Source organism: Cucurbita maxima, unplaced genomic scaffold (genome assembly GCF_002738345.1).
Source record: "Cucurbita maxima cultivar Rimu unplaced genomic scaffold, Cmax_1.0 Cma_Scf00003, whole genome shotgun sequence".
Classification (NCBI taxonomy): domain Eukaryota; kingdom Viridiplantae; phylum Streptophyta; class Magnoliopsida; order Cucurbitales; family Cucurbitaceae; genus Cucurbita; species Cucurbita maxima.
The window spans coordinates 540,846-553,949 of NW_019272019.1; the positions used below are offsets into that span (position 1 = coordinate 540,846).

Sequence of the window (13,104 nt, forward strand, 5' to 3'; positions counted from 1 at the left end):
GAAAAAGCGCAGCAGATGAAATGAGGAGATGATAAAGCAAGCGCACTCATTGATTCAAATTCTCAACGAGCTCCAATTCATCACAACCATTAGCAGACACCCATTCCGTTCATCGATCCATCATTTCTCTCCCTTCCAAATCAGACCGCTGGGGAATCTCACTTCCACACGTTCCCGGAATCATCGTCGCCGGTCGCCCATGGCCGCCTCCGCCGCGGGTAACCCTTCACCCTCCTCTTCCTCCTCCTCCAACGCTTTTATTTTCTCCCCCGATTCTCCCCCTAGACTCGTTCTCACACCCCATCAGGTGAAGCTTTGTTCCGAAGCTCTTGACGCCTTCAAGGAGAAGCTCCAGATGCCTGATGTCATCAACCAGGAGTTCGCCCGATTGCAGGTTCGCCTTTCATTTTTATGCTATATTTGTTTCTCTTGTCCCTCTGTTGAGAAATACATGGAGATTGATCTAGTTTGTGGTTAATTTCTGTTTACTGTGGTTTATCTTCTTAAGAAGTTGGAAAATGATCGATATGTTCATCTAGTTTTAGAATTGATAACGACATTATTGAGTTTTGTAAGTCATTCTACTTTTTTGCTGATGAAATTCTTAAAACTTTGCTCTGGAAGTGTCTAAATGAGGTTCTAGTTCTGTTAATAGATTTGATAGTTTTAGTGGGTTGATCAATTTTGTGTATCAATGTCTTGGATTTTGTCTGAGAAGCATGTACACTTAGTTTAGGTAATGTGTCCATGTCGGACACTCTGATGCTTTAATACTTGTTTGACAACATTTGTTAGTACTGTAAATATATGTCAGACACTAGTTGTGCAAAGTGAATACAAATCTAATATTTGTTACACACATTTAGAATACTTTTTAAGCATGATAATTAGAGAAATATAGTGACGTAGGATGAGAATAATAGTGTGAGATCCAATATCGGTTGGGAAGGAGAACGAAACATTGTTTATAAGGTGTGGAAACCTCTCCCTAGCAGATGCGTTTTAAAAACCTTAAGGAGAAGCTTGAAAGGGAAAATCCAAAGAGGACAATATTTGCTAACGGTGGGCTTGGGCTGTTACAAATGGTATCAGAGCCAGACATCGGGTCATGTGCCAACGAGATGGTTGAGCTCTGAAGGGGGGGTGGAAATGAGGTGGTGTGCTAGTAAGGATATTGGGTCCCAATGGGTGGTGGTGGATCGGGGGGTCCCACATCAATTGGAGAAGGGAATGAGTGCCAGCGAGGACACTGGACCTCAATCTGAAGGGGGGTGGATTGTGAGATCCCACATCAGTTGGGAAGGAGAACGAAACACTTTTTATAAGGGTGTGGAAGCTTTTCCTTAGCAGATACCTTTTAAAATCCTTGAGGGGAAGCTCGAAAAGGAAAACTCAAAGAGGACAATATTTGCTAGCGGTGGACTTGGGCTGTTACAAATGGTATCAGAGCCAGACATTAGGCCATGTGCCAGTGAGGAGGTTGAGCTCTGAAGGGGGGTGGACACAAGATGGTGTGCTATTAAGGATGCTGGGTTCCAATGGGTGGTGGATTGGGGGGTCTCTCATCGATTGGAGAAGGGAACGAGTGCCAGGGAAGACGCTGGACTCCGATCTAAAGGGGGGTGGATTGTGAGATCCCACATCAGTTGGGAAGGAGAACAAAACATTCTTTATAAGGGTGTGGAAACCTCTTCCTAGTAGACATGTTTCATAAACCTTGAGGGGAAGCCCGAAAGGGAAAACCCAAAAAGGACAATATCTGCTAGCGGTAGACTTGGACTATTACAAATAAGCTTCGAACATGAAACATATCCAACTCATTTTTTTAAGCCTGCATGTACATAAATTTCTAGTTCTCACGCACGGTTGTTGAATCATTTTTTCTATGTTCTAATTATCATGAACTGTTGTCTCATTGTGGATTCAGGCCCAGAGAATAACTGCATCGGACATGAAGAAAAATTGCTCTGTGGCTCTTGACAATGTCAACATCAGTAAGAATCGTTACACCGATGTATTACCCTGTAAGTTCAACTACCATTCAAACCTTTTGTTTCACTGAATTTTCTATTTGAAAACTAAAAGTTTTTCATCATTAGTTAGTCCAATATGATAGCTGAAATGTTGTATAAATAATTTCAGTTGACGAGACTAGAGTCGTACTCGACTCTTGTAAGGATTACAGACCTTCCGCAAAGGGTTATATCAATGCAAGCTTTATTTCCGTAAGTGCAATAATTGATATGCTTCAACTTAGATAATATTTCAGTACAAGTATCTCTTTTGACCTTCCTTTCCATTGTCTATTTGAATATTCAGAGTTCCTCCTCAGAAAGCCTTTCTAAGTTTATTGCCACACAAGGTCCATTACCACACACTTATGAGGATTTCTGGGAGATGGTATTTCAGTATAAATGCCCTGCAATCTTGATGCTTACTCGTCTCATTGATAATTACAAGGTACTATTCTGTATGAACTACATGTTAATTTTAATTTCCACAAGATTTCATTCGTGTATAAAAATGTTCTAGAAAGGATTGAAAGATTGGATGGAACTAATGTTGATAAGTTCTTATTACCCCCTTGTCGTATGGAGGAGACCGATAGACGTGAACAATTTTCTCCTACTAGATTAGGATCCATAGTATTATCCTCAATGGGTGACTGAAAAGAAAGGACCAGCCCACTACTCCGAGTATAGTTTAAGGGATAAGCAACAATGTCACGATTTGAACTTCTTTAACATACAAAGACCTTGAGGACTCGAGAGCTTTAATGGATGCATCAAAAGGGGACACATGAATCTCAGAAGGAGGAAAATACCCACCCCTATCTCCAAATCTAATAAACACATTCCCCCATTTTTATCCTAGATTTCTATTGAAGCGGGAAGAAAATCACACACATTTCTTTTTTACTTCAATGAGGCTAAGTGCAATTTAACATATTAAGAGTTTGGGAAGAAATACTCTCAAGACCACCAAAGTAATAACCGATAGCTTTACACGTCCTACGATCCCAATAGGTTAGAGGCAAGTTTTTGATGGACATCCGCACATAACCCTCAATAAAATGCGGATGACTGTACTTTTCACGAGGCCACTTTTCAATATACAAATGCTCAAAAGACATTAATGAGTTCCCACCCTTAAAACTTAGTAAAGCCTTGTTTTCCATGAAATGATTAATTGAAACAAAGTCCTTAAAGTTCTCTTCCAAAACATCATTAATCTCCTTCCAATTATTGTGAGTAAATAGCCTAGAAACAACCATAAGCTCGCTAAAATTCAAGTTCACCACTTCTAGGTCTTTCTTCACCCATTGAGAATAAGAAGAATACAACTTTTCAACAGTGCTTAAGCCCCTGTTTTCCATTCAAGTCCTTTGATACATTCCTCACGTACTAAAAGAATAAGAATTTTTCTCGAAAGATGATTTAACTAAACCCTTTAAAACATGGGAGTTGTCATCATAATTCTTGAGGAAGTCTTTTAGCATTTCTTAGAAAATATACCAACTTTTTGTAAGAAACTCAGGGAATTGAATTAACATTTTTCCTCCAAAGGTGGCCAAACACTGCAATCTATGAACCAACCTGATAAGATAAGGAACCACTACAAGGGGAGTAAGATTCGGATTACCTTGTTGATCGAATATCTCAAGGCAAGAACATTGTTTGAGATACGAATCACTCCACAAGCAAGATCGATCATGTCTAGCTTGAATGATTCTTGTTGATCAAATATCTCAAACACTTGTTTGAGATTCGAATCACTCCACAAGCAAGATTGATCATGTCGAGCTTGAATGATTCTACATGCAACCTAAACTACATAGAATTGCAAAGAAACTTAGCCATTGGCTAAAGAAGAGCACAAATGCTTCTTTTTACTATATTTTTCAAGTCTCCTACAAATACAACATACATGGCTTTATATAGCCTCAAAATAAAACTACTAGACATTCCAAGAGTTAACATTCATACTTAATGGTCATAATTAACCATTATGTAATTGTAACCTAAAGTAAATAAAAAGTCATAAAAACACTAAATTGTAACCCACCCAAAATTTATAACAATCAAACTTCACTTTTCTTCAATGTGGCATGCATTGAAACATCTTTTGATAATTTTGACAACTTTTATTCACATCGTCATTGAAGTATATTGTATGATTGATGTTTTTTTGGTTCATATCACAACCAGAATAAAACCTTCGTTTTGACAAACAAATTGTACCACTATCAATCTCTAGTTTGCTTGAGAAAGTTCATAGAAATTAGAAGAAGCAAAGATCCACAAGCAGCCTTCTAACTAGTGGAAATGTGGTAACGAGAGAGGAGTAATCAACTTGTTCTTCACTACTTGAACAAAGAGCACACCATTTGCAAACCAAATGCTAAAGTACTTATTATCAACATAGCAGCTCCTTTCAACCATAACATATGCAGAAAAAAAGAAGGTTAAAAAACAAAGCTAAGAATCTTTTGGCTGGCAATCAGACTATTGGCGATAAAGCTGATGAACGATGACAAAAACAATAACCGAGAAAGAAGGTGGTGTTGACAGTGAGCGGTGGCGACACACGACTGTTGAAGCTAACCCATCGGAGAGATAGAAGAGCTTTTTCCTCAAAACTCAAGGACACAGTTGTACAACCTATAGAACAGATCCTGTTCAAGTAAGGTCGTAGATAGAAGAGCTTTTGTAAACTAGACCCAAAGAATGAGTTTGTAAATGTGAAGAGATGTTGAAGCTGAGATCGCAAACAATAGACAAAGACAATTGGTCTACGACAATTAGATGACAATGAATAGGACCAGCGGTGGTGCGACTGAGTTTGGCAACGATGGCGACTAGAGTTAGGTTTGACGACAACGGCTAGGGTTAGGTCCATCGGGGGTAGAGAAAAAGCCTATTGGCTTTTGGTTCCTTGGCTAAATATTCTAATCATTGTCTTATTATAAGAAGAAATAAGGGACTCTCAAATTTTCCTAATTTATATCATAACCATTACCAAATTCTATCACTATCATCAATCCTGCTTAACTTTCTTGATTGTTTTATATCATTGTGATTTATAACTACAAATGCCTAACTTCTAATAATTTGTGCAGATGGTGAAGTGTGGAGATTATTTTCCAGCTGAAGATGGTAGTAGAGATTTTGGTAATCTATTGGTAGTCTCCAAATGGATAAAATCTTCCAATTCCTCTCTTATACTGCGCCATTTGGAAGTGAACCATAAAGAGGTAATTTCTTACATGCTATTTCTACACGTGTGTATAACTTCTATACGTCAACCGAAACATATAAATACTAATGTTGCCTTTGGGTGTCATGTAGTTAGAGGGTCAGTTGGGTATATTTTGAAGGAGACAAGTTGGGTTAGAATTAGCATGTGTGTGCAAATAAAGTGCATAGGAATTTGAAGATAGAGGGTGATTAGTCGGGTGTAAGGATTCTGAATATAGGAAAAATAACGCTAAAACTATATTTGCCAATATCAATAATCTTTCTAGAGGGCTATCTTTCTCGACAATCCTCCATCGTGTATTGATTCATCAAAATTACGTGTATCTCCGTCTTCCTAACTTCCTCTATGGTACGAGCTAGTGGAAATGACACAAGAAACTATCAAAAAAAAAAAAACCTCTTAGACCTCTAGTACACAAACTGAAAGAAGACAATATCAAATTGAAATTGACTCGAGGTGAGAGTTGTAAGTAGGGTTATCTTATGGACGAAGGCAAAGAAAAAACTTGTTCGTACTTCGAGAATGAAACACTCTACAAGTTTGATGACCAACCAATACATGTAAGACTAAAGCAAGGCTTACAAAAGGACATGCGTGAACACAATTAAGAGAATTCTTCCTAACCTAAAAATGCAATAAAATAAAGCTATAAAAGTCTCTTACAAAATATAATCCATGATCTAACATATCTCCAAAAGGATCTAAGTATATTTCTAAATTAATCAAAGAAACAAGCAAGGAAACTTCTCAAAAGAAGTTGGTTTGGGATAGGTTTTGAGCCGTTGAAGGGTGTGCATGTAGTTGGGCGGTAGACAGGGTAGAGGCATGTGTAAGGAGAGGCGACTGGCCTTGTGAGTATTAGGTGTCGTGGGTGGCCAACAGGTGATGTGCTCAAGGTTGGCATGAACATCCTGTGCACAAATGTTGGCATGCACCCGGTGTCCCACGCGTGCATTGATGTGTTGACAATGTTGATATTGTGTGTACACATTGGTGAGCAAGCGTGAGCTACCAAGACAGGGCAGTTGTGCATGGTATAACTTCTTAGGAGGGTTTTGAGTCTTATTGTGCGGATACACGTGGCTGATTGGCAATGGACATGAGTCGCATGCACAACTTTACTCCTTGGTCCTCTATGGCTTATCCCTTGATGCCTTTTGGTAGGTTGAGTATCGTGGTATCATGATCATATCACACCATTCATAAATGAAAACATATATATATATATATATATAAACTGAATGAAAAAACCCATAAATATATAAAAACTGAACGACTACCGAAATAAATACCCTCCTTTTTTAAACCAGGGCTGAATAGACTAGGAAGGGTACAATGGCAGCTTCCCATTGCTTCATTCTAGTGGAACCAACTTATAAAAAACTTTAACATGTGCGACTTCTGGTGAAATTCGTCCCCCTTTACGAATTCCAAATGCTAAGGTTTTGAACCATAAAAAGATCTGCTCACGAAATGCTCCTCCGCTATCCTGAATCCTAGCCCTAGCCCCACTGTAAGTGTAAGTAGATATTGGCCTCGTTGGGCTTTCCCTCAAGGTTTTTAAAACACGTCTATTAGGGAGAGATTTCAACATTCTTATAAAGAATGTTTCTTTCTCCTCCCCAACCGATGTGGGATCTCATAATCCACTTCCCTTCGAGGCACAACGTCCTCGTTGTCGTTGGCACTCATTCCCTTCTCCAATTGATGTGGGACCTCCCAATCCACTCTCCTTCGGGGCCCAGCATCCTTGCTAGCACACCGCCTTGTGGCCACCTCCTTCGGGGCTCAACCTCCTCGTCGGCACATTGCCCGGTGTCTGGCTCTGTTACCATTTGTAATAGCCCAAGCCCACCTCAAACAGATATTGTCCTCTTTGGGCTTTCCCTCGAGGTTTTTAAAACGCGTCTACTAGGAAGAGGTTTAAACACCCTTATAAAGAATGCTTTGTTCTCCTCCCCAACCTATGTAGGATCTCACAATCCACCTTCCTTCGGGGCCTAGCGTCCTCGCTGGCCCTCATTCCCTTCTTCAATTGATGTGGGACCACCCTATCCACCCTCTTTCGGGGCCCAACATCCTTGCTGGCACACCGCCTCGTGTCCACCCCCTTCGGGACAGAGCCTCCTCACTGGCATATCGTCCGGTGTTTGGCTTTGATACCATTTGTAATGGTCCAAGCCCACCGCAAGCAGATATTGTCCTCTTAGGGCTTTTCCTGAAGGTTTTTAAAATGCCTATTAGGGAGAGGTTTCAACATCCTTATAAAGAATGCTTCGTTCTCCTCTCCAATTGACGTGGGATCTCACACTTATAATGTACATAAGAATATCAAATCAGATACTAAAACGCTCAAACAGGAACTATGAGCATTCTACTAATATTGCTTGATGAAAGAGACAAACTAATGGAAGAGATGCGTAAAATCATTAGCAAATCACTCACAAATATTAGGTTTTATACTTGAAGTCATAGCTAAAAACTCTTTTTTTAAGAGTTATCCAACCTCCAAACTTGAATTATTACTTGTCCCTAAGTAATACAAGCCTCATGAATCTCCCCTAAAATTTTAACCATCAGTAAACCAACTACCTTAGGTAGAGAATTTGTTTCTACCTCGTATAGCTCTCCATTGGGCTCTTCTTTCCACAAATCGCTCTATCAAGATTAATTATGCTGCAAAGCCTTCTGCTGTGGTGTTATTTTAGTTCCTAACTTAACCTACCTATGCTACAGTCTCATCATTCGCTTGCTAAAACCTATAAAAGCTTAACTAACCCGTTAGTTCCCAATCGCTAATACAACCATTACTTAAATCCTCAAGGTCACTGTGCAATCCTTTAACCAGTTCTTATTCTTTCTTTAACTTACTAGCTAAAATCTGTCTTTTTCAATCACTCAGAGAATCCGATTGTGCATATATCTTTGTATGTTTCTCCTGCATTTTCTGCTCGAAACTATCTGTAACGAGCTCATCCAGAACCCAAACCATAGAACAATTTTCAACATCAGTGGGGTATTTCAGGTTATCATAAACATTGAATTTCACCTCCTGATCATTCACTCCTATAGTCAACTCCCATTTATGAGGATCTTCCTAAGATGGTGGGTACATTTATGTCAGCCTCATGGTCCAAAAGGAAAAAAGTACTTGTCAACATGCACTGAAATACACTCTAATTTCCCTTCAGGAAAGGTAGTGGACCTATGGGCAAGTTGCTAAGTGATAGTGGTGGGCCTAGCTTCTCCTCTGCCTAATTTCTGATAAACAAAAAGAGGCATAAGGTTTATGCTAGCTCCAAGGTCACAGAGGGCTCTAAACAACTCTTTCCCTCCTATGTATATAGGGATGCTGAAAGTGTTAAGTTCTATCACCTTAGGAGGAATTTGATCCTTCGAGATTGCGCTGCATTCCTTAGTCGAAGAGACTGTTTCATACTCGCTCAATCTCCTTCTCTCCTTGGTGAGAATATCTTTGAGCAATTTTACATAGTTGGACCTTTGTTTCAAAGCTTAAACCAATGGAATATTTATCCACTGATTTCTTGATGTTTTTAAGCACCTTCGTATAAATATTGAAACATAACATTAGTTCCATTGGTTTATGCATGAGTTTTGGTTATAGTTTAATACAAACATTCTTAATCCTTACCTAATGATGATTAGTTCATGTTACAAGCTGAATTATATATATGTGTATGTGTGTGTGTGTGCACGTGTGTATGTATATATACATAAACTAAATGAACAAGCCATCAAAGAAAACAAACTACAGTAGACTAAAGTTCAGAGGAAGAAAGAAGCTTCCCATTGGTTGATTCGAGCTGATTCAACTTATAAAAGAGCCAGCTCTTTAAGCTCATTTAATGAATTGCTTTCACACATGCTCTTTTCATTCTATTCGTGCGACTCTTCATGGACCTATTTTGTGGTTTTACTAAGCTCCGAGTCACGTTTCCCTCTCCATTGGCTTTGTAGTCAGAAGAACATGTGGCTGTTCTACATATTCAGTACCCAGAATGGCCCGACCATGGAGTTCCTAACGACACACTTGCTGTTCGTGAAATGTTGAAGAGGCTGTATCATTTACCACCCAATCTCGGCCCAATAGTGGTGCACTGCAGGTACAGCCTATGTCCATCATCATACGACACACAGTGCTCGTTCGCGTTATCTGAGGTTGTTTCACTTCTTCAGTGCAGGTATTGGAAGAACTGGAACATATTGTGCAATTCATAACACAATTCAGAGAATCCTTATTGGAGACTTGTCTGCTTTAGATCTTGTCAGTACCATTTTTACGTTTAGGTCCCAGCGAATTGGAATGGTTCAAACTCTGGTAAACTAGCCTCTCTCGTTCAATATCTGTATCCTCGGAGTTGTTCCAAATTGTTTGTCCATGAAAAGGTCGTAATATGCACGATAACGTCACCGTTGCTGCGCTCGTATAACCATGAAATTATTTGCCTTGTTGGTTTACTCCTAACAAACTTGCAACTCTGTCTATTAGGATCAATACTTTTTCTGCTATAGAACCATTGTTGATGAACTACAAGACCTTATATCTGTTCCACAGTAGAGGCTCGAAGCGGTATGACTATTCTCAGATGCTGTCTTCTTGACTCGTTCTCTAGCTTTTTTTAATGTTACTCATGAGTCCACGAAGTGCGGCGACTAGTAATATCATGTCTAACCGAGTTGCGACTGCTTGTTAATCTTTTTTCAGATGGATTAATGACCGACCGTATGCGGGGTTGGGATCTTGCTTAATAAAGAGCTTGCTGGATTTGATCTTCTCAGCGTTGATGAAATCAGCAGCTGTGGTTCCAGGTGGTTCGTTTTCTCGAGCAGCCGATTATGAACACTGTTCATTGTGGTCACAGTGAATGTGCTAACCAACTAATTTTTCTCTTATGATGCTCACCATTGATCATTTCAATAATTGCTTAACTTGAACAGAATTCATGAGCTTCATATATTTTGTGGCAAACATTTGCCACCCAACTGATTGTTCTTGGGTTTTAATTTGGACATTCCTTGCTGAATATCATTACAAGTTTATCGTCTCCTTCAGTTTGACAATGGTACGTCTTGTAGTATGCTTAGTTACAAACATGTCCTTAGCGATAAATTTGAATTGTAAATTTAGTGACAGAGTTATTTTCATCGAAACTATTTCAAATGGGATTTTGTCCCGTGGACACACGAGCAATCCAACTTGTAGGTGTCTCAGTTATAGGGAGATCCACGAGAACTCTAACCCATATTGTACCATTTCTTTGGAATTGTCTGCTCGTAGCATGATGGAATTGTCTGATTATAGCCCTATGCATTGCTTCAATGGCTCGATATGAAAGACGACAAGCTCTACAATTTTGAGTGTTATGGTTTGCAATCCCTACTACATTTGTCTTTACGAGGCATGATACATATATTAGTTTAAAAATAATGAAGTAAATAGATTAAGTTGTACTCTTAATTATTTTCTAGTTGTTTTAACATCTCACGTATGTTATGTTGTGTTAAATTAGGTATGTTATGTTGTGTTAAATTAGGTCACTTTGTCATCGAATGACAAAAACTTATAAGACTCAAAATAATTTAACACTAGTGGATAGATTCTTTAAAGTTGTAGCAATTCTTTGAATAATTTTAAAGTCTTCTCGTTAAAATAGGTCGTGACCAATCAACTATTACTTGAATAAGAATTTGTGAAGGATTGAAAGTAGAAGTTAATTCATAAGATATCTAGAAGTATTAAGGGCGTTTAAGATCTATTTTTTATGATAGCCACTTTTAAGATCTATTAGAGAATGTTGAGGTGCTCGTTTGGTCTAGAAGGTCAACTAAATAGAGAGTAGAAAAACTTATATTTTATTGACGGCTACTATCAACACAAAGGCGCCAATATCAATCTTTTTTAAAGGACTAGAATTGCGTAAGGGTTTAAGCAGTCACGCCCATACAATAGTGAGGAAGATTGGGAGATGAGTTACCTAAAATTAGGAGTCTTATCTTTTATCGCTAGCTTCGACCCCATAAAGGAAGATAATCTCTATCTTTACATATTGGAGAGTCTTCCTTAATACCTATTGGATCAGAGGTGGTAGCGAGAAGAATTCGTTAACTTAACTTCAAACCTGGTTCTAAAAGTTCATTCAAGAAGAATTTCGTAATGTTCTGCAAGTAGTGAAACCCAATTTTGAAAAGAGTTGCTTGTTTGAGCTATTTTAAAGTAAAGCTCTTTGAACTTGCGACCAGAAGAATAAACAAGAGTGAGATCCATCCCGATTTAGAGTTTAGTTTATGACAAATAAGGAATTATCAACAATTAGGGTTTAGGGCTTTTAGGTTTCGACGTAACAAAACTGACCAACATACTTTACTCCCAGATGAAGTAGAAAAACTCTTTACAATTACAAAATATATTTGCACGTTGTCTCTTGTATCGTTTTACAGAGAGAATTTGACTCCAGTCTTTTGAAAGCAGGATGTCAGTCGAGCGACTCATAGACAGTGGCTTGGTTAAGAGAACAGTAGCAAGACTCTTTATAATTACAAAATATATTTGCACGTTGTCTCTTGTACCGCTTTATAGAGAGAACTTGATTTCAATCCCTTGAGAGCAGGATGTCAGTCGAGCGACTCATAGGCCCCTTTAAATTTATAAACGACTTCGCTTTCCTCGGCCCTTTAAACAATTATGTTATCATTGCTCACCATACATCTATGGTAAGCTTTTGTTTTTTTATTTTTTTTGTCATCTTTCTTGGCTTCATCACTCATGTTTTGTGTGTGCAATAACCGTTATCGTCACTACAAGACTTATAAGTTAGAAAGGAGCACGTCAAATCACGTATGTTATCACGGTATTCATCAGGAAGACACATGATTTTCTAAATAAGGCATAAGTATGAACATGCTTGATCGCGTATGGTATCAATGTTCATTATGTTTATGATCATGTACGTACCTCTTCATGTCATCAGTTTACTATGATGGAGTTGCTAGAGAGTCACCAACTAACCTCAAATATGTATCTTAGTTGCTTGAGACATAGGGTAGTTTCTATGTGTTTATAATTATATGTGTTTGGAATATGGAGCCTAATATATGACAGATATTTATATATAGTAGGTGATTATATCGGTTAAAGCTATATATATAGTAAACTGAAACCATATATGTACTACTTACCCGTGCTTTGAAGATGTACTTTTCTGCATTACCTGCATTCTCTCTTGGGGTACATTTTGAAGTTATCAATATAAACTTTTAGTCAATATTTCTCTTTGCATTTTCTCTCTCTTGTTTTTTGTGTTCATATAGATCGAGTGTGTACGTTCTTGTGCGATCCTAACATGTGTCTCTTCACATTATCATGTTACTATGATGAGGTTACTAGGAGTCGCCAGCTAACCTTTAGCAACAATGAAGCTATCATGCTAGCTCACATGTTTATCTTAGTTGGTTCAGGTATGAGATCACTTCTCTCATGATTATGATGTAATCAAGTTACAATGATGAGGCTACTAAAGGGTTATCAGATAATTTCTAATCCTGAAAAATCTATTATGATCGGTGATAATGCAACCCTAATCTTCACCCAAATGATTCAAGCTTTTGTGGGAGAAAGAACCCTTTAATCAAAGTAATTAACACATTCTTATACAAAATTCGGATAAGAGATAAGGGTAAAATTAGATTACCTTTTACACGATCGAAGATTTAGAACAAGATTTGGAAACCTTGTTCTAAATTGAGTCACTCCACAATCGAACTTATCAACGCTTAAATGAATGGCTTGGATGCAATTCTACCACAAAAATTGCTTCAAACTTAAAA

At 38.3% G+C, this 13,104-nt stretch overlaps 1 protein-coding gene across 1 annotated transcript; it reads left to right on the forward strand.

Annotated features, from left to right (window-relative positions):
- LOC111477151 (protein-tyrosine-phosphatase PTP1) lies at positions 1 to 10,441 on the forward strand. Its single transcript, XM_023121157.1, has 9 exons — positions 1 to 394; positions 1,928 to 2,024; positions 2,143 to 2,225; positions 2,320 to 2,460; positions 5,120 to 5,254; positions 9,238 to 9,383; positions 9,457 to 9,598; positions 9,770 to 9,850; positions 9,986 to 10,441. The coding sequence occupies exons 1-8, from the start codon at positions 29 to 31 to the stop codon at positions 9,836 to 9,838; spliced, it is 1,179 nt and encodes a 392-aa protein (XP_022976925.1). The 5' UTR covers positions 1 to 28; the 3' UTR covers positions 9,839 to 9,850; positions 9,986 to 10,441.
- Positions 10,442 to 13,104: the final 2,663 nt, after the last annotated feature.

Excerpts from the sequence above, each read along its gene's own strand:
- LOC111477151 (XM_023121157.1), top strand. The coding sequence starts at position 29 with ATGATAAAGCAAGCGCACTCATTGATTCAAATTCTCAACGAGCTCCAA. Across the intron at positions 2,226-2,319 it reads TCAATGCAAGCTTTATTTCC|AGTTCCTCCTCAGAAAGCCT; the intron begins GTAAGTGCAATA and ends TTGAATATTCAG. Across the intron at positions 5,255-9,237 it reads TGGAAGTGAACCATAAAGAG|TCAGAAGAACATGTGGCTGT; the intron begins GTAATTTCTTAC and ends TTGGCTTTGTAG.